The sequence below is a fragment of the Penicillium atrosanguineum genome (assembly GCF_028827265.1).
Source record: "Penicillium atrosanguineum strain IBT 20685 chromosome Unknown utg000007l_segment0_segment0, whole genome shotgun sequence".
Taxonomy (NCBI): domain Eukaryota; kingdom Fungi; phylum Ascomycota; class Eurotiomycetes; order Eurotiales; family Aspergillaceae; genus Penicillium; species Penicillium atrosanguineum.
The window spans coordinates 2,101,399-2,120,856 of record NW_026623139.1 but is presented as its reverse complement, the minus strand read 5'-3'; the positions used below and the strand labels follow the sequence as shown (position 1 = coordinate 2,120,856).

The following is a 19,458-nucleotide window of genomic DNA, read 5'->3' as shown; positions in this document are numbered from 1 at the left end:
TAATCCTCCCATCCGGCCCGATATTGTCTTATCGTTACCATGAACGGGCACTATGGGCAGTCACCCTATGGCTACGCCGGTCACGAGGACCCGGAAGAGATGGTGGAATTGAATGCCGCTTCTCCTGGATATCGTAACCTCAGCCACAATAACAGCAGCAGCACCTTCGACTTCCAATTCAACGATGCTTCTTCTCCGAGTGTCGCTTCTCCGCGGCCGGTGATGCCGTTCCGTCTCGGTCATATGGCGCGTGATGACCTTGGCTCTCCATATAACTCTCCTCAACCGGGCTGGTTGCAACCGACGCCTCGCTCTTCAGTTGGACCTGATTCATTTTCATATGGTGCGACACCGTATGATTCCCGGTCGGCTTCCCCGACTCTGGTAAGCTAGAGCGCCTTTCATACCATCCCATACCATACTATACCGTCTTGTCATCTCTCAAACCCCCTCAGGACTCGACTAACTGTTTCATAATCCTCAGGTCGGTCAAAGCCGCCAATCTCTCACAAACCTCGTGGATTCACCTCCTTCTCCGGGTCTCGCCAAGGAGTGGGTCAAATCGGGATCGGTCGCTCGCATCAATGATCGCGACGATGCCGAGATCTGGAAGGGCTGGAAGCGCTATGTCTTTGCCTTGACTCCATTCCTCACCTTTGCCAACACCGCTGTATACTTGTTCTACCTGGGTCTGCGAATCTATTGTATTATCTCGGCGCAGAATCTCGCTGGTGTCAGCTATGCCGGTGCTTGGGTCTTCGTCGCAATCGAGGTCACTGTTGCGATTCCGTCTCTTTTGCATAACTGCTGGACTATGATGGCGCTTAAGAAGCGTGGCAGGCCCAGGCTGCGTTTGACCGGAAATGACTGCCCTACTGTTGATGTCTTTATCACTTGCTGCGGTGAGGACGACGATCTTGTTCTCGATACCGCCCGTGGTGCACTCGACCAGGACTACCCGGTGGACCGTTTCCGTGTCATTATTCTCGATGATGGCAAGTCGGCTACTTTGGAAGAGTCGGTCCACCAGATGTCTGTCAACCATCCCAATTTCTTCTACATGGCACGTGAGAAGATTCCCGGCAAACCCCACCACTTCAAAGCAGGTAACCTCAACTACGGTCTCGACGCGGTGCACTCTCTGCCCGGTGGTGCCGGCCAGTTCATGGCTGCCCTGGACGCCGATATGGTAAGTTCTGATTCATAACAGATCCCCTGCAGTTAACTTTGCAGCGATCTGACGTATGTGTCTCATGCTAATTTCCTGCAGATCCCCGAGCAAGAATGGCTGCGTGCGATTGTTCCCCACCTCTTAGTGGACCCCAAGATGGCCCTTGCATGCCCTCCGCAACTGTTCTACAACACCCCTGATTCCGATCCTCTGGCACAGAGTCTGGACTTCTTCGTGCATGTGATCGAGCCTATCAAGGATGCTATGCATGTGGCTTGGTGTACCGGTTCCGGTTATGTCGTCCGCCGCGAGGCTCTTGATGACATTGGCAACTTCCCGCTTGGTTCTCTTGCTGAGGATGTTGCGACTTCGACTCTGATGCTCGGAAAGGGCTGGAAGACGGCCTACATTCACGAGCCTTTACAGTTTGGTACTGTCCCTGACGATTTCGGCAGTCACTTGAAGCAGCGTACCCGTTGGGCCATCGGTACCGTGGATACTGCATTCAAGCTCAAGTTCTGTCTTTGGGGAGATGCCGTTCGCAAGATGACCATCGCGCAGCGCTTCTCTGGTTTCTTGTACGCGACCCTCAGCCTTTACACCTTGCTTCTCACGGCTTCCATGTTCGCCATCCCCATTATTCTCCTCTGGGGTAAGCAGCTCGTGGCCTACGCAACTACGCAACAGCTTCACTGGCTGATCTGGGCCTGTTTCGCAACTACCATCGTCAACCGTCTCTGTGAATTTGCTCTTTTCATCCCAGCCGGCTATCACACCGGCCAGCGTGGCTCCCGCTACCAGCTCTGGATGTCGCCTTATATTGCGCTCTGCATCGTTCGCTCATTCATGCTCCCCCGCTGGCTTGGCGGTCAAACCCAAGCCTTCAAACCCACCGGCTCCCTCGGCTCCGCCCTGAATGAGCGTGACCCGAAGCTGCGCAAGAACATCTTCGTTCGCTTGCGCGTCATCCTGTTCAACTACATGGCCTTCTTCCACCTGGCCTTCGTCTACGTGACCCTAGTCGCTGTGGTGATTTCGACTTACCGCTGCTTCGCGATACAGTCCAGCTTCAAAGGCATCGTCGTCTGCCTGATCACCCACGCCTTCTGGCCCCCCCTCACCTTCCTCTTCCTCTGCACCTCGCTGTGGACCCCCGTCTCCTACGCCATCGATCCTCCTTCGGTCCCCGACCGTGAGGACCTGCTGAAGCGGGATCCCAAGACCGCTGTCGCGCACCCAACCAAGAAAAGCAAGAAGATTGCCTTTGGTGGACAGGCGGCTTGGTTCGAGTTGGAGTACACGGTCGCCACTGCGGCCACGATTTTGATCTTTGTTTACTCTTTCTTCTTCTAATATCATATTGATGTACATTATGCATAATGAGTTCATTCGGCTTGGACGCCCTTTGGAGGGCTTGGTTTCGGCAACCTCATGATTCAATATTTGGAGAATATTTGGAGTATATTTTGAAAATCAATTGATCTGTTTTCTGTATTATAAATTATCCTTGGTCGTTTACTTGGCCTTTTGCTTCTTCTTGCTGGGCTCCTCGTCAATCCCGAATGCCTTTCTCCAAGTTCCGTTGAGGACTTCCCTGTCATCTCCATGTAGACCAATACTATATGCATTTTTCATAGCATCCATGCAAAATGTTCGTCTCTCATCAAAGTCAAACATAGGCTTCGGATACGTCTGCTCTTCGCCTTGCTCTTGCATCTTTTCTTTGGACTCAACACTTCCATCCCCAGAGATCCTGCACCCCCATTTCCGCTGATCGGCAATAGGCGCCTTCCACGGCTCAAAGATATACTTCTTATCAAACTTGGCAAGCTCAGGACAATACTTCCTGACAAAGTCTCCCTGGGGATCCCACTTCTTGCCAAAAGAAATCGGCGAGTAACAGCGGTAGTATTGGTTATAAAAGGCTGTGCATGAGAGCCACATCCAGTTTCCAATGTTACTGGCCATTTCATCTGGGAATCGTTAATTACTGAACCATATGCGGAGGTGGGAGACTCACGATCAATCAGCCATTCCTCGAATACTTCAGCACCTCGCTCCCAGCTTACGTAGCATCCGCCTCGCGTCAGGAAACAGGCTACACTGTGTCGTCCCAAGTGGTGAATCCAACCTTCCTGCTTTAACTGCCGCATCAGTGCATCGATCCATGGGAATCCTGTTCGGCCTTCTCGCCAACGTTGGAACCATTCCTCAGCTTCGGGTGAATCCACATGATACGGTTGAGCAGTCGGTCCCTCTTTCTCAAGTTCCTCGGGAGTTTTGGACTGCAGATGCCAATCAATGAATCGGACCATTTTGTTGCCATATGTACGCTGAAACTTGTAGCCCAGAGCTGCCTGCGCAGCAAAGTACATCTCCCGGAAAAGGAGCTGACCAGGCAGATTCGTTGGGATCGGTGCATTCTGCTTCTTCTCCTTCTTCCGCTTGCTGAACACATCCTGAACATCCCAGAAGAACTTCCGCACAGATAGCGACCCAAAGTGCAGATGCGGCGAAAGCAAAGTCGTAGACTGTGGCTCAAAAGCAGCCGGCGAAGTATTAGGTTTCTCAAACGTGCCAATATACTCCTCATCCTCAATATAACCAGCCAATATCTTCAAAGCAACCGACTCTCCACCCCGATGCGGCCCCTCAACCTGATCCTCCCCAATGCCAATCTCCTCCAATGTCGGAATTCCGAAATCCCCTTTCGGACCCATAATCCGACTATACTGTCTATCCTCCTCAACCCGATATGCAGCATTCAAATCCCCTTCAACCTCAACTCCCCCAAACTCAACCCCATTCAAATCCATTCTCTCCTCATTCCACGGATCTGGGACACTCCCCGGTGCATCGATAGGCCTGTCGGGCCTCCCCCCATTAATCTTGTCACCCGCCTTCTCAACCTGGCTCATACTAACAACCGGTTTCCCCTGGTTATTCCTGACCAGCATATCCGGATCAAATAGCGTCCGACCAACTTTAACAATAACCTCAATGCCCTCCTTCTCCGCTAACTTCATAACCCCCTCATCCCTGTCCCGCGCGTAAGCATCCGTATCCTGCTCGAAAACGAGATGCGTAATTCCCCACGCTTTCCACAGCTTTGGAAGAACGGTCATCGGCCCTTCACGCACGACCCATAACTTTTGCTTTGGATTTAGAGTGGTGTAGGATTTCGACAGGTCTTTTTGGCTATCTAGGAGGAAACGCCAGCGATTTGGGCCTACGCGGGCATGATAGACGTAATGCGGGTCCCAGGTCCAGATTGGGATAAAGACGGAAGGTTTGAGGGAGAGGGCGGTTGTCAGAGCCGGTGAGTCGTGGAGGCGGAGGTCGGTTCGGTGCCAGTATAGGACTACTGGGGTGGTTGGCTTGTGTTTCATTGTTGGGAGTTAATTGTGACGTGGGGTATAGGATTGGAGTTTAGATAGCGAAGTGGAGGTTAGTTGCTGAAAGGAGATGGGGGGAATTGAAGATGTTGGACGGTTCGCTTCCGAGATCGCGATCGAGATCGATGTTTAGCTCCTTGCAGATCGAGATCTAGGAGTGCATGACGTCAACCTTTATCTACTCTCGGATTCCTTGACCATGATTGTGTCCGTGGAATTACTTGTTTAGCTGCCGAACCTTATTTTGACACTTTCGCTCGATCATATTTTAGTTGAAATTCGTTGGACATGTTCAATTTATTCAATAAAGGGCTAACTAACACTAGATTTCGAATTTCAAATTCCGTAGCAGTCGAGCTGCGGAATGCCTGGACAAGATGGGAAGAAGCGGTTCAACTCAATCGAGCAATACATATTGAATGAATGTGATTTACAGTGCAAAAACAGCCGTTCCAGTTGATAATAATCGATCTGAATAGAGAGCTCCCTACAGGGCCGTAGCAGTTGAAAGGCTTGGAAAACAACTCAATCGTCGAGCCCCGGCATGAGGTCTAGGGGTAGTCAGTCCCTGCCCATTTGAGCGCGAGCAAAGTTGAGTCCACGATGGCTATGAGAATGGCGTTGCTTATTTAGTCGATGCCTTCGTACTTGAATTAAAGGCATGGATAGCCTTAATTTGATCTAAAAAGTACTTGAAACAGTGAGCCAAAAATGAATTTATTTTTTTTGAACTATTTTCATCTAGACTGGATCGTTGCATTAATTCGCCTCACAAGTTGAGCCATCCTCGGAGCGAGAGCACCCCGAAGGACACGGATATAAAGGATCGTATTGCCAAAGGAACAGTGGGTCGGTTTCATTGACGAGCAAATTACCCACGAGTCGTGCCGCGTTCGGCAAGTCAAACGAGGCCTGGAAGACATCGATAGAAGGAATTCGGATTTGGCCCCAGCCTGTTTGGATAAGTCGATCAATGGACGTTCCGTAGATATATTCACGGAATCCTGCCCATCGAATGCCAGACGCGCACTGTCCGTAGCAATGATGATCAGTTATGGAACACTCTAGCAGGAGAACACACGGTGGGATTGAGACACCCGTGGGCTATGCTTACCATCGGACAGCTCTCTGCGTTGGTATAAAGCGTTAGATCAGTAAAGGCAGCCTGGGCCTCGGACGCGGTTAAATTGTACCGGCCATTCGGATCAGTTAGAATCGCGGTACAATTTTTAATAGCGGCCATCTCTCCTATGAAGTAGTTAGCTAAGGCACTTTTACGCGGCCAAACTTGGCACCCGCTGACCATGCAGTGTCGGATTGCCCGTGAGGCTATTCTCGTTGGCACCGATACAGAGGAGATCACCAAGTCCGTCGGTATTGGTGTGGTTTACAATCACAGTACCAAAAGCCGCAAAAGGACAAGGTGACCCAGTGACAACTTTCAATGCAGCGTTGGCTTCGCGCATCCAGTGTATTCGTGTTGAGAATGGAATACTGTTCAGTGACATCTTTGGATCAGAAAGGACAAATGCCATGCCGACCGAGGCATAGCTAAGCAGAATGCCTGTAAAATGCATTTTGTAGAATTCGGGGGATACGATTTAAGACAAGCAAGCACAACAGGTTGGAGGGTATGACGGGGGAAAGCTGGGGGCGACTGGGAGATCAATTCTGGTCCAAAGAAGGATCCTTGATGCTGGCTTTATGTGTCTCTATTCACATCGGCCGTCGGCTGCGTATCATATTCCGAGATAAGGCAATCGTCATTTCCTGAAGAAGCCTCGGCCGAACACGGCCGGAGGTGGCCGATGCGGTGCCCAATGCGGGGGATTGAGGATAGTTTATAGGGAAGAGGGGTTCAAAGAAGACTGACAGTTTTACTGATTCGAATTACCATGGATCTCATCCATACTGTTGTATTCTCCATAAGGAATTTCCCTCCGCTTTCGATACAGGAAATTGTTTCCTCTTTCTTACACGCCCTGACGATAGTCCAACATTACGGGTGGATTGGAAAAACAGATATTAAAAACCGAAGAAAATATCGCGCTGCTTATATAAATAAAACAACATATAGGGCACGTGCCCACATGGTCTAAATGCAGTTGAAAGAGGACCTCAGAAAAATCTTGATCAGTGAGCGGGGATCACTGGAGCCACCATAAAATCGACTATTAGTAACAATCGAGGTTCTCAAAAGTCCAAACTAATGATTCAAACACGTGTAAAAGGATTCCTTGGACAATTTCCGATTTAGCCGTGGCCGAGACATATTTTAAGATCGCCGGTGAGGAATTCCCCACATGCCGAGGACCCGTGAAGAGCAAAACAGTAATACCAGATACCACTTTGCTCTTTTCATTGCTGCCTGCTTTGAAGGTTCCGACGGCTCACCAAAAGGCGTAAAGTAATTACTTTAATAGCATGGCAATATTAACGCCTCCCCGAAGATTTCTTGGGATTAATGCTAAACTTTTAATCTTTAATTCAACGTATAGATTCAATGGAAGATCAAGCTACTTCCCACGACGCCTTGCGTTTGCTCAAGGTGGATTATCAATAGTAAGTAATTGTATCTACACCTTCACGAAAGAGTATACGCCACACATAATCCCGCAGCTCCCGAGGCCAGTTTGGGGTTATCGAATATCTGATCTTAAGGCCAAGCGCATGGGTAGTTTTCACCTGCTGACGAAGGTTGGAGAGCTGATCTTTGGAAATTCCATTGTGATCAATATGTCCGATCGCTGTGTGGAAGCTGGCAGACGCATAGTAGCTGTTTTGATCGCTGTAGTCGGAGTTTTGAGGCGGGCTTTGAGCGGAAAAAGAAGAGAGTTCTAAGAGTGGAGCATCGTAGAATACGTCCCTGAGGGTGCTTCGTTCTAAGATGCGCGGGAATGGCACCTTACCGGAAGCAACGATCGTGAGAGGACCTTGCACTACCGCTGACCCATTGAAATACGTGAGAAGGCCGACTTCTCGAAGAGGCTCGAGGTGTGGAAGCAGTAGGGACCACGCACGATCTGGGTCAGCGTCGAAGTTCATCAGGAGCACCAGGGATTGTGTAGGGTCATTTTCGAAAACTCCAACAAGCTCATCTTCATTTTCGTTCGCCGCAAGGCGTGGATATTCCACCTCGGCGTTGTGTTCTCGAATTATCTTTAGCAGAGGATCAATGTAGAGACCGCGAAGATTTATGGCTCTTGACAGCATATTAGGATTGGGTCCAATCAGGAGTTCATTCCCAGTAGGGAAAAGGGTCATTTCAATGCTTAGGCAGCCTGAATCAATCGCGGACTCCAATGAGATGAGACGTCCACGGGTATTGTGCGAGTAACAAGTCAGAGGGTTTTGATCAAGTGTCGTCCAATGTGAGAAGACCGAGATGTCGTTTTCAAGGATATCAAAGCTCTGGAGCGCAGCCCCTGCATTCTCCCGGAAGAAAGCATCGTCGGCTTGTTGAGCCAGGTAAAGAAGTTTGTAGATACCGCTAGTTCAACCAAGGAGTTAGTTTTCTTCAGAATAGAACTTTTGGAAGTGCAAAAAAAAAGGAAAGAAACAATCCTTACATGACAATTAGAAGACTCCAGCAACAGCACCGTGCTGCTCGGTTGAACCCAGCTCGACTTGTAATCGGACATGGTTCATAGCCTCTGGCGCCGGGAGAAACAAAACCAGACGGATCTCTTTCTGGTCTTGTACCGGGCGGTAGAAGCTCCCAAGAATCTGAGCCCCAACTGTGTGAGAACATCATGGCTCTTGATCAGATGGAAGGCCAAGCAGAGTTATGAGGCTGAAGATCATATTCCTTAGGAGGCATTCATCACTCCAAGGTATACTCCCAACCCCCTATGAAATGCTTAATCATCTCAGGTGACATCAAGCATGTTCGATCCCTGTTTTTACGGAAACGGAGCCCTAGAGAGAGAGTTCTAAAGCTTACGAGTGCTGTTGACATGCCGAATATGTCTGCCTGGAACCTCCAAACCAGGGCGTTACTGAGATCGTAATGGCGTCCAGTCAGTGGGCTCCAATATTGGTTGTGACGCATGCTAATACGCGGTCGATGCAAAGATCGGCGATTGTCCATGTGGAGCCAGGGTCTGCTAAGCTCAATGCTCCCGGAAAGTCTCACCAGCGGAACCAATCCGGAGCTGCCAGTGACATCCTCTCCTTCGCGCAGCCCCGATGCCAAATACTCAGGGATAAAATTGCCGGTAATTTTTGATACAAGTGGGGCAAATTGTACGAAAGCGAATCCTCAAGCATTCAAATACGGGGATAAAAAAATAATAAGTTAATATAGGTAACGATCGGTATACGATAATTACACCAACAGCGGTAAAAAACACGCCAGGCATTGTATGCCAGAGAAACAATACCAAGACGCTTACTTATCGGTGACATCGGTGACAGCTGCTTTTGGAGAGGGTATTTACTTAAGCCGAAAATGCCTGGTGACCTGTTCATTCTCGAATCTGCCTTGGAGAGCGCATATTTGGGGCCGCCCGTGATTAACATGTCACATTAGACATGAACAGATGGACAGAAGTACCGCGGTAAGATTCAGCAGCGTAAGTTCACAAGAAAGCATCGACCTGAAACCACCAAGCTACCTAAAGGCGTCGATAACGTTACAATTTTGTCCATACCTATCGCATAAGAATGTATCGTTCTGCTCGTGGATTGTTCTAAGCTCGTAGCCAGAGTAGACAAAGTATGCAATCTTGTGTCATGTGCTTCAAGAATGTCGGATTTTCACACTTTCATTAGACTTATTCGATGAAGTACGAAGTAAGCCTATAGTCTCAACTTCCACCGTCCCCTTGCCAGTTTGAGGTTTCCAATACCAAACGAAGTTTTGCATAGCAGAAATTCAAAAATGATCATCAGCACACGATTCAAAATGTACAGATAGAGCCCAACCGCGACAGCACCCATTGTAAACCAAGTCCAAGGTCGAATTCCAATCCACATCAACACCTTAGCATCAGCTCGATGCCAAGTGCTACTTTCCAAATCCGTGATGAAGGGAGATAACTCGGTTGGATTAACAACCCCGACCCTCGGGGAAGGAAGAGAAGGCTGCTGAAGCAAGTAATCCTTGGCAACCATGGTCAAGAACATTGGACCAGCAGATATCATAATTGCACAGTACGGTTGCCATCGGGCCCACGCGCTCGTGATGGAATTGTAAATGGGCAGCTTAGCAATAGCGGCTGCGTAAACAGGATGTCTGGCAGATGTTATCATGAAATCATTCGTGACTCCGGTCGGCACTGTCGACTTGAAAAGAGCGTATTCATGATCGGACTCGAGTCTGTCGATAGAAATACTTCTGTTGCACCATGTATCCATGTCAAGATAAACTCCACCATAGTGGTATAAAACAAAGTAGCGAAGGGAGTCAGCACGCTGTATAGGGAAGGCGTAGTTATCCCATACATCAACGAACCAGGGATAGTTGACGGAGAGAAAGTCGCGAGTTGATGCATCAGTCCACAACTACATATCATGAAATCAAAAGTCAGAAAGACAAACATTGCCTACAAGAGTTAAGGCGCATTGAAAGAGGCTTACTTTGTACTCAAAGTCTCCATAAGCTTCCTTGCAGCTTTTTTGTGATTCAACCCATTTATCTGGGATTACATCCGTAGCAGTAGTCTGATGGAGGATTCGTGGAATGTGGACTGATCCATTCACTTCATGCAAATCCTTTAAACCGTTCAATCCCTGGAGACTAACTCGTGGCTCAAAAAGTTCTTCGTTTCTTCGTAAGAGTGTGATGAGAGGTTCCAAGGTATGGACGAGCAGGACAACCACGAGGACATCAAGTAGGAGGAGGGCGATAGTCGCTTTCCGAGGCCGTTTTATGCGCAGATAGTTTCTCCGCCGCTCCCACCAGGGGCTGACAGGACATCTTAGGCACTCTTCATCGTAATGTGAATTTGAATGGTTGATACTGTCGTCCTGAGAAACCAAGCGGTAGGAATATGGCCGTATATCAATCATTATGGAAAGAGCTTGAGCCCTCAGTATGTTGAAATTATTTTGAGAAAGTGGGATAGAACGGGCTTTTCATTCTCGATCGTGTGAGACACATTGTGCGTCTTTTTCCTATGGACCCTGAATGGCGAGGATGCATGTATCGCTGCCAATCATTGCGGCCACTGGGGTTCCATCACTAGAAAACACGATACCCGTATTTCCGGCCCAATCTATAGATATGATCATACAAGCCTAACCTTACTTAGCCTTGGACGCGTAATCATGCCGGCTGAATCGGTACATGGGCCTTTGGTCCCTTTTTCCTGAATCGAACATCCCTCATGTTGAACCATGGTGTCTGTAAAACCTGCCATGTGGCTAGCTTTGCGCTGGCCATGCACCATGGCTCTATTGTACGACATGGCAGTCACATAAAATCTCGTAACCGGGTTTGGAAACACATATTTTCCCTCCAAAAACAATTTACCGGTTCCCAAAAATATAGGTGTAGAGTCCTTGCCGGATTCGTGATTACATTTACGATACAAAATTTTACATGAATTACAAATACCGAAAGCAATACTTGGGCCCTTGTTATAATACCATGAGCCCTTTTGGAACGCCAAGATAACTAAAAGCTTGACATGAGCTTCCTACACCGATTTTAGTGTCATTGCGCACTCTCCACTCTTTTATCACGCCCTTGAATCATGAATCGAATTCGCCGTCAAAGGTGGATCCTGCTAATGGATGATGATAAACGAAACACGCCTGAGTGTATCTAAGCCTCTCACTACCCATTCGGTAATCGACAAAGGGGACCGGGCAGCAGCATTAAGGTGCCAAAAACTAGTGACCAGATGTACTTGTAACCCTTCGCTGCTGAATTTCCCACCTTTTATGCTTTTTCGACGTCTTTCTTGCTTGAAAAACGAAGATAGCATGCGTGGAGCGGGTGCGATAGTGCACGGATACTTCAAGAGGCGCATGTCTTGATTTATAATCTATTGAACTGGACAAGTACGTGCGGGAAAGTCTGACTGTACATAGATAGGAAGTCTAAATATTAGTCTAATCTTGATCCGCGCAGTGAAGGTAAAGATAAGTCATAAATTTCTTCAACTCATGGGGTAGGCTATATTTCCTAGGTTCAAATTAAAGTACATTGCCCGAAAAATGTATCAACCCTTCATGCTGTCTCAACGTGGGTAGCAGTCTGTTTTTCCAGGACCCGCTCTTCAAGACGGCGTTCTGCGCCAGCGAATCCATTGCGTGGGAGTGCCTTCTCCACCCTGACCGGATCAAAGATCGACTTCGAGCGAATAAAGATCTCATCAATTTCCTCAAGAGTGCGGCCCTTCGTCTCAGGGTAGAAGGTATAAAATGCCACGAATGCCACGAAACTGATGCAAGCATAGATAATATAGTACTTATATCCGATGTTGGCGATGGCTGTCGGGGAGGCTTCAGCAATGAGGAAGTTGAACAACCAGTTCGTACAGGCGCCCAGCGCAGCGACCTTGTGACGGATGGACAGTGGTGCAATCTCTCCGGCGTACATGAAGGGCAGCAGGAACAGACCCACAGGGAAGAAGAACAAGGCCACAAAGTAGAAGAAGATAGCAGCCTCGCCCGCCGCTTTGTTCGTGAGATCGGACATGAGGCCGGCTAACGCAGTTTGTGCGACACACATACCCGCTGCACCGGCCATCAAAAGCTTGCGCCGTCCAATCTTATCAATCAAGATGACTGCAAGTCCAGCACAGAGGAATTGCCAGATCTGGATACAGCCCGAGAAGACGCGGGCCTCAGTAGCGCTGTAACCGAGATGATCCTCGAAGATCTGAGTGGAATAGACTGCGTGAAGTTAGCTTCATGAGGAAAATAGCAACGGGATAATCGTAAGAGCAGCTTACAGGTGACAATATTAACACCTGTCATTTGAGCGAGCAGAGCAACAAAAACAGCGAGACATGCACGGTGGAAAAGTCGCTCGGGGCCCATTGTGAACAAAGAGTTGGAGTTTTGCCTCTTTTCCTGGTACGTGTCGCAAATGACGTCTAATTCCGCGTTGATGACCTCGGAATCATCTGGCATATCTTCCAGAGCACTGAGAACCTGTCGGGCCTCCTCTGGGCGGTCACGTTTGACGAGCCATCTAGGCGACTCCGGTAGGAACATGATCAAAGAGACAACGATGAGGGCGAAAAATGCTTGGAAGGCGATAGGGAATCGGAAGTTGACTTGGTTGTCCTTGACGAAATAGAGACCGAATTCAATCCAAGTGGCAAGTACGATGCCGCCGATAGCGAAGAATCCTTGGAGGAGAACCATTCGTCCACGAGTGGCGGCGCTCGCACACTCCGAAACATACATCGGGGCGGTACCGGTAAACGCTCCAACACCAAGACCTATATAGAAAAGGTTCAGTCAATCCATGTTCGTAGATAGAGTCTTTCCTAGAGCTTACCAGTAATAATTCGTGCCACGATCAGCTGGGGCAGGCTGAACGGTGTAGCTTGCAGAGTAACACCGACAACGACGAAAATGCCAGCAAGGAATAGCATGCGTCGTCGACCAAGGACATCACCGATAAAAGCACACGAAAGAGCGCCAATCGCACATCCGACCTCGTAAATCGCAACAACAGTCCCTATGCGTAGTGTGTTAGTGTCGCTAACGAAATTATCAAAAAGTGGTTCTCACCCTCGATCTTCGATTCTTTCATTTGAGGAAATACACTGAGAAACGTGGGCAGGGTAACCAAGCCATTCATGACAGCTTGATCGTATCCTATTTCGCTATGTTAGCTCAGGCTTGAACAAAGGTACGCGGATCTTGCATACCCTGTAGCATGAAAGCGGTGGCCGCCACCAAGCTGACAACGACACTCAGCCGCGAGCCTCTCAACCCGAAGTAGACCATATTGTTGAAATTGTGCTATAGATAGCCCGAAATGAGAAATAGAGAACGGAAAAGAGAAGTTTCCAGGTGTGCGAGAGTACCAGGTTAATAAATACCCACCACCAGGACTCATTATTCTTCGGATCCCTCCACGTATTCCCCCGCGCCGGGGCCCCAGATGGGCCCGCTTTTTTCAAAATTCTCTCGCATCAGGTGCAATCTGGTCCCGGTGTGCTCAGGCCATATGCGATACACAAAGTGTAAGGTCCCGCCAGGGCCAAAATGTGGATGAGATGGTAAGCGACTTTTGTTATTGGATGGCAAGACCACATCGATGCGTGGGGGTTCCAACTTCTGTGGACAAGCTATACGGCAATTAGTTAGCGTGGGTCTTAGCAGAGCTTCATTCTGGCCAAGCACGACAAGCTCTGACGCTAACCGGCGCCACCAGAATCTGGCGATAAAGACTCGGATTTCCAAATGCCCAATACAAGGGGTCCCTGAACTTTAATGCAGTGTTAAAGTGCAGAATGAACAGCCGCAATCCGGGGTTGCGAGATATAGCAGGGCTCGAGCGTGTGTCCTGGGAATAGGGTAACATTGTATTGGGCTGTTAGTCTCCACATACGGACTACGCGATGATGTTTCGGGTGCACTGAACCCCGGACCCCAGCCGAGCACCCCAACTGTCCTCGGGAGTTCGCCGAGCGCGTGGAGACCCCGCCGAATTCTCGGGGATTTTTTCGGGGCTTGTTAGGCTCCGTCTGACGGCAAGACTTTAAGCCGTACAACATGAGCATCTTCACTCTGATGTTCTTTTATGGTGTGTCTGAATAGCATTTCCAAAAACGTCAATATTATTGCCACCTTCATAAGTTAGGAGTTTCGTTAATGCCATGACCATTCACTTGTCACAAGGAGAGTACCCAACGCAACGGCTAGAGAAAGGAACGAGGCAGGGTTTGCCCGACTCTCGGCATTGGTCAGCTTGGAGCTGATCACCCCCGCAGCGTGTCCAATAGCACCGCTAGTATTAACCCCGGACACATAGGTCGTGCCATTACAAGTAAACGTGACGTCTAGATCAAGACCCGCAGTGGTATCGTACGGAAATGGTGTGGTGTAGTTGTAAGTCGGCTTTCGGCCTTTGTAAGCGTCAATCACGGCCTGAAGAATCCCGTTGCCGGCTGAACAGGAGTCATCTGTGGTCGGCACGGGCCAGCTAGACCGATATTTGGAATATCCCAAGGCCTCCAGTGGACCAGGCAGAGATTCATTGAGATAAAGATTGGTCGTATCCACGACGCAATTGGTGTGGTTGACCATGTCAGCCACCGGTCCGAAAATATTGGCGCCGCAGTCCCAGCGACCGAGTGAGGGTAGACCCCAATTTGCTGAAACGGTGGATATAGTAGAGTAGTGGGTATAAAGGGTATTGTCGCTGATACCGACAAGGTGTGTGGGGATTGCGCCCCCAACAAGGATGGAGAATACACGGTTCGGTTCGGCATATGTCTCTGTCTCGTCGAATGTGAGCAGAATCATGGTTTTATTCCAGAAATATGTGTTATCCATCAACCCTGTTATAAAACCACGCATCCAATTTGCACCGTAAGCAAGGCTGGTATCATGGCCGTCGTTTGTCATGTTTGGGGTGAAAAAGGCCCATTGAGGTAGGTTCTGGGCCTTTAGATTATCCTCAAAGCTCGAGAAACTCTTGATTGATTTCAACGCAGTGGCGTTATTCGTAATACTGTCGAATAGAACCAATGGGTTGTGCTTTCGAACATATGCTAGATCATGATGCTTGTTTGAGAAACTCTCACCCTCGTATCCAACCGAAGGGATGTCCTCCTGGTATTCGGCCCAAGAGATACCTTTCGTATTCAGAAGATCCACCACGGTCGACACATTGCTGGGTATCTGGTGAAAATTGTCTTGCATGGGTCAGCCGAGCTCATCTTCGATCAGGGCGATGGTTTACCATTGTCCATTCCATAACTGTCGCCCGAAGCAGCGGCACAGTAGTTAGGCTCGCTGGTGTGGCCAGTAGCAAAGTAATTGGTTAAAGTGATTCCTTTCTCCGCTAACCACTTCAAGTCAGTGTTTTTGGCAGCATCGGCGTAGTCCTAGTATGTTGTGAGCGCCGAGTACTTATTGGGAGGGTGAGGGCCAGTTACGATGTTTTCCAGCCAGATCTGGTAGAATCGGTCGCAAAAAACGCCTGGGAGATAAGAAGTTGAATATTCAGGTGCTGCATTGTTCTCAGAAATGCCAAAGCCATGGGTCACGATGGAGGAGGCCGCTGACAGGGTGCAGAATGTGGATAGAATGAGAAAAGAGGCCATGACGAGCGGAGAGGACATAGGGAAACGAGATAGGCGACGACGGGAGCAAGTCGCTCACATTGGGGCTCCTGCTTCCCAGATAATTTACAAGTCCTCAACTTGTAGATATTGATCTCGTGAGGACACCAACCTTGAGATTGCCTCGCGCGAGTACGCAAACGGAGAATGGAAGGTATTGTTTGCCTCGGTATCGTGAGTGACATGATTACAAGGGTAACATACCCAAAATTACGCGAGGGACGCGTCACGCACCCGATACGGCTGAAAGGCTAAACGGGGGGGGGGATCGAACATCAGACGAAATGAATCACCATTACCGAATGAGGGAAAATGCCCCGGTAGTGGTTATAAACATTGGAAGGGAGTGATCGCTAGTGCCGACAAGGTGTTCGGGGGTTGTGCCCCTAACAAGCATCGAGAACACACGGTTCGGTTCGGTTTCTGTTATGGTCTCGTCGAACCCTTGAATCCAACCGAAGGGCCCTCCTAGGACTTGGCCCAAAATATAACTTTCGCATTCAGAAGATCCACCACAGTCAACGCATTGTTATAGTGATATCATGATATACTCGTTATCCTGTCTAACTTTTTACACATTCTTATACAGCGAGAAAATAGTCTACTCGCAATTAAGCAGAGTCATTCTATGGTTGCTGAATGATAAAGCTGTACAATAACGTTCTTACTATGGTAATTTTGGGATTGAATACGACACTCTGCTGCGCTTATTCTAGCCAGACTGTAAGTGCAGATAATACCTAGGTCCAATGCAAATTAACCTCTGCTTGCCCTCTTTCTTTTAGTTGTCACGTATTTGAAAAGCTGATTTTTCTGCCCCACTAACTGCATCCTTCTCTAAACTTCATTCCAGGCGCGAATAGATTTTGAAAACTTATAGACCAGCACGAGAGACTGGGCCGAAATTAAATTGCCCGCAGTTGAACAGGGGAGTGCCATATTAGCGAAAGCTCCAAAACTTGTGGTGCAATTTCTTCTTGCAGGCGTTCAGCTTGTGGGCCAACTCTATGAAGTCCACAGCTTTATAATGATGAACTGCCTGTGAAGAAATGGGATCCATGCGGCCTAAACACCCAGTTGACCACCTCGAATGACAGCATAGCGGGCGGCTGCCCAAGGGAGATCGACACATAACGCTGCGGAATATAAGGAGGTTGCAAAAGTAGAGAGACAGATCGTCGCCAGTGGATTGAGTACTATGACACCAGTGAAAATGGCACTTCTCGTCTGTCAGCGAGTATATCGCTGTTCGCAGGGCGCCGACCCCAATGGGCTACTTGTTGAGACCAAGTTCGATCCCTCGGTTTCTGCCCTGAAGATAGTCACTGCCATTTACCGGAAATATGCCGCTCCGGAATTTAGCCGACTTCACAACGTGTTGATAGACCAGGGGCCCAGGAACGAGAATGATAAGACATTCTGTATCAGGTTTATGGTAAATAGTGTGGTTCCAACCATGTAGACACATAATTTGTCGCTACGCTGCAAGCTGGGCCTCAGAGTGCCCGGTTCATTGTCATGCGGTTATTCGGACGCTGATTCAAATATTCACTTCTGCAGATTAGGAAGCGAATGAAGGTGTAGAACTACACACACCACACAAAAAGCGCAGTAAACACTGACTCATACGCCACAAACGATACGAGGCACTAGAACCCCAGAGGTGTGGTACTCGCGGAGCAGACCGAGCACCGGATCCACCCGTCGTGGATAAGCGGGGTCGGAACTAGGTCCAAAAGAAATTTCCAGGGTTCCGATTATGACTCTTCTCTCATCGATCCTCCAACTTAAAAAACTACGGCCATCTTCCCAAGAGAACATAGAAGGAAAGTATGGCTTCAGACATGTCAATCAATGACACCCCGCTAGACCGGCGGGGCCGGCTGCGCATTTTCTTCATTATGATCGCGCTCAGTGTAAGACAGCCCCCAGTCTGAAATCCGATTGAAAGGGTACTAACCCCCATCTAGTTGTCCATGTTCGTCGCAGCTCTGGATCAGACAATTATGGCCACGGCGATCCCTACTATCGCGGCTAAGTTGCACTCTGCGGCGGGTTACACTTGGATTGGAGGTGCTTATCTGCTTGCGAATGCGGCTGGCGCGTGTATCTGGGCGAAGCTTTCGGATATCTGGGGCCGCAAGCTTATTTTGCTTATTGCTGTTGCGTGGTTCTTTGTTAGCTCGATCATCTGTGCAGTGGCGGTTAATATGCCGATGCTGATTGCTGGGAGGGCGCTGCAGGGTGTTGGTGGTGGTGGTATCTTGCAGCTTGTTACTATTGTTATTTCTGATTTGTTCAGCGTCAGGTATGTTAAGATTCTTTTGGTTCTGTCGTTGTTGCTAATTTGTGAACAGACATCGGAGCTTGTATCTTGGCTTGATGGAATTCATGTGGGCTCTCGCTGGTGGTATTGGTCCGCTGCTTGGCGGTGCTTTCTCCCAGTATGTCTCTTGGAGATGGACCTATTGGATTAATCTGCCAGTGTCGGGTATTGCCTTCCTTCTTCTTTTCTTCCTTCTGGATGTGCACAATCCAAAGACGAAGGTTATGGAAGGCATCCGGGCCATCGATTGGTTCGGCAGTTTGTCCGTCCTGGGCTTAACTTTGATGCTGCTTCTCGGACTCGATTTTGGCGGAGAGGCATTTGCGTGGAGCTCACCAACTGTCATCTGCCTACTTATTTTCGGGTCACTCTGCTCTTTGCTATTCGTCTATAGCGAGAAGCGACTGGCAAAGTACCCGCTGATGCCGATGAATATCTTCGCCCGTCTTTCCAACATTGCCGCTCTTGCTGTGGCCTTTGCTCATGGCTTTGTAAGTTTCTCTCGGCCTCCATCTATGGGCAGTTTTAACCGTTTTCTAGGTCTTCATCGCCGGAGAATACTATATCCCGCTATACCTTCAATCCGTCAAAGAAGCATCGCCCATGCGATCGGGAGTCCTGATCCTCCCCCTCTCCATCGCCGAGGCTGTCTCTGGCATCGCCACCGGAGCAATCATTCACAAAACAGGCCGTTACCTGGAACTCATTTGGATTGGCATGGCCCTCATGGTCATCGGAAACGGCCTATATATTCACTTGGACGTTACCTCATCCGTCGGTGAAATCGTAGGCTACCAAATTATTAGCGGTGTTGGTGCCGGTTTCCTCTTCCAAACACCTATCATCGCCCTCCAGGCTATGGTTTCCCAGGAAGATACCGCCACGGCAACCGCTACTCTCGGCTTCATCCGAAATATCGCCATCGCCTCATCAATCGTTATCGGCGGCGTGGTCTTCCAGAACAGCATGAGCAAGATGGAATCCAGTCTATTGGCTACGGGTATGTCTGATAGCCTGGCAGAGAAACTGACGGGCGATTCTGCGGCGGCAAATATTGAGTATATCAAGGATATTAAGAATCCGGTGCAGTTACTCGCTGTTAAGCATGCCTTTGCGTGGAGTATGCGGAATATGTGGATCTTGAATACTTGCATGGCGGCGGTGGGGCTTATCTGTTCTGCATTTATCTTGAAGACGCGGTTGAACAAGGAGCATGTTGAGACTGTTACTGGGCTGAAGAGTGAGAAGACGCCCCTTAGTGAGGATCTGAAGCTGCATGCTGTGCAGAATCTCCCTGCCACTGTATAG

General features: G+C 49.0%; 7 protein-coding genes across 7 annotated transcripts; 2 read left to right on the top strand and 5 right to left on the bottom strand.

The window, feature by feature from the left end:
• Positions 1–39: 39 nt before the first annotated feature.
• N7443_008995 (glycosyltransferase family 2 protein) lies at positions 40–2,524 on the top strand (the record flags this gene model as incomplete). The annotated part of the gene is made up of 3 exons (XM_056889051.1): positions 40–384; positions 485–1,189; positions 1,271–2,524. 3 exons carry the CDS (start codon positions 40–42, stop codon positions 2,522–2,524), a joined length of 2,304 nt encoding a protein of 767 aa, XP_056738353.1.
• A 162-nt stretch (positions 2,525–2,686) lies between these two features.
• On the bottom strand, positions 2,687–4,560 carry N7443_008994 (uncharacterized protein; the record flags this gene model as incomplete). Its single annotated transcript, XM_056889050.1, has 2 exons — positions 2,687–3,144; positions 3,192–4,560. 2 exons carry the CDS (start codon positions 4,558–4,560, stop codon positions 2,687–2,689), a joined length of 1,827 nt encoding a protein of 608 aa, XP_056738352.1.
• Positions 4,561–5,325: 765 nt separating this feature from the next.
• Positions 5,326–6,143, bottom strand: N7443_008993 (nucleoside deaminase; the record flags this gene model as incomplete). Its single annotated transcript, XM_056889049.1, has 3 exons — positions 5,326–5,595; positions 5,681–5,814; positions 5,870–6,143. 3 exons carry the CDS (start codon positions 6,141–6,143, stop codon positions 5,326–5,328), a joined length of 678 nt encoding a protein of 225 aa, XP_056738351.1.
• A 979-nt stretch (positions 6,144–7,122) lies between these two features.
• N7443_008992 (cellobiose dehydrogenase) lies at positions 7,123–8,207 on the bottom strand (the record flags this gene model as incomplete). Its single annotated transcript, XM_056889048.1, has 2 exons — positions 7,123–8,056; positions 8,152–8,207. 2 exons carry the CDS (start codon positions 8,205–8,207, stop codon positions 7,123–7,125), a joined length of 990 nt encoding a protein of 329 aa, XP_056738350.1.
• A 3,536-nt stretch (positions 8,208–11,743) lies between these two features.
• Positions 11,744–13,479, bottom strand: N7443_008991 (sugar porter family MFS transporter; the record flags this gene model as incomplete). Its single annotated transcript, XM_056889047.1, has 5 exons — positions 11,744–12,411; positions 12,471–12,965; positions 13,025–13,207; positions 13,261–13,347; positions 13,401–13,479. 5 exons carry the CDS (start codon positions 13,477–13,479, stop codon positions 11,744–11,746), a joined length of 1,512 nt encoding a protein of 503 aa, XP_056738349.1.
• Positions 13,480–14,346: 867 nt separating this feature from the next.
• Positions 14,347–15,806, bottom strand: N7443_008990 (uncharacterized protein; the record flags this gene model as incomplete). The annotated part of the gene is made up of 3 exons (XM_056889046.1): positions 14,347–15,395; positions 15,443–15,587; positions 15,639–15,806. The coding sequence occupies 3 exons, from the start codon at positions 15,804–15,806 to the stop codon at positions 14,347–14,349; spliced, it is 1,362 nt and encodes a 453-aa protein (XP_056738348.1).
• A 1,850-nt stretch (positions 15,807–17,656) lies between these two features.
• On the top strand, positions 17,657–19,458 carry N7443_008989 (MDR family MFS transporter; the record flags this gene model as incomplete). The annotated part of the gene is made up of 4 exons (XM_056889045.1): positions 17,657–17,740; positions 17,795–18,132; positions 18,182–18,641; positions 18,691–19,458. 4 exons carry the CDS (start codon positions 17,657–17,659, stop codon positions 19,456–19,458), a joined length of 1,650 nt encoding a protein of 549 aa, XP_056738347.1.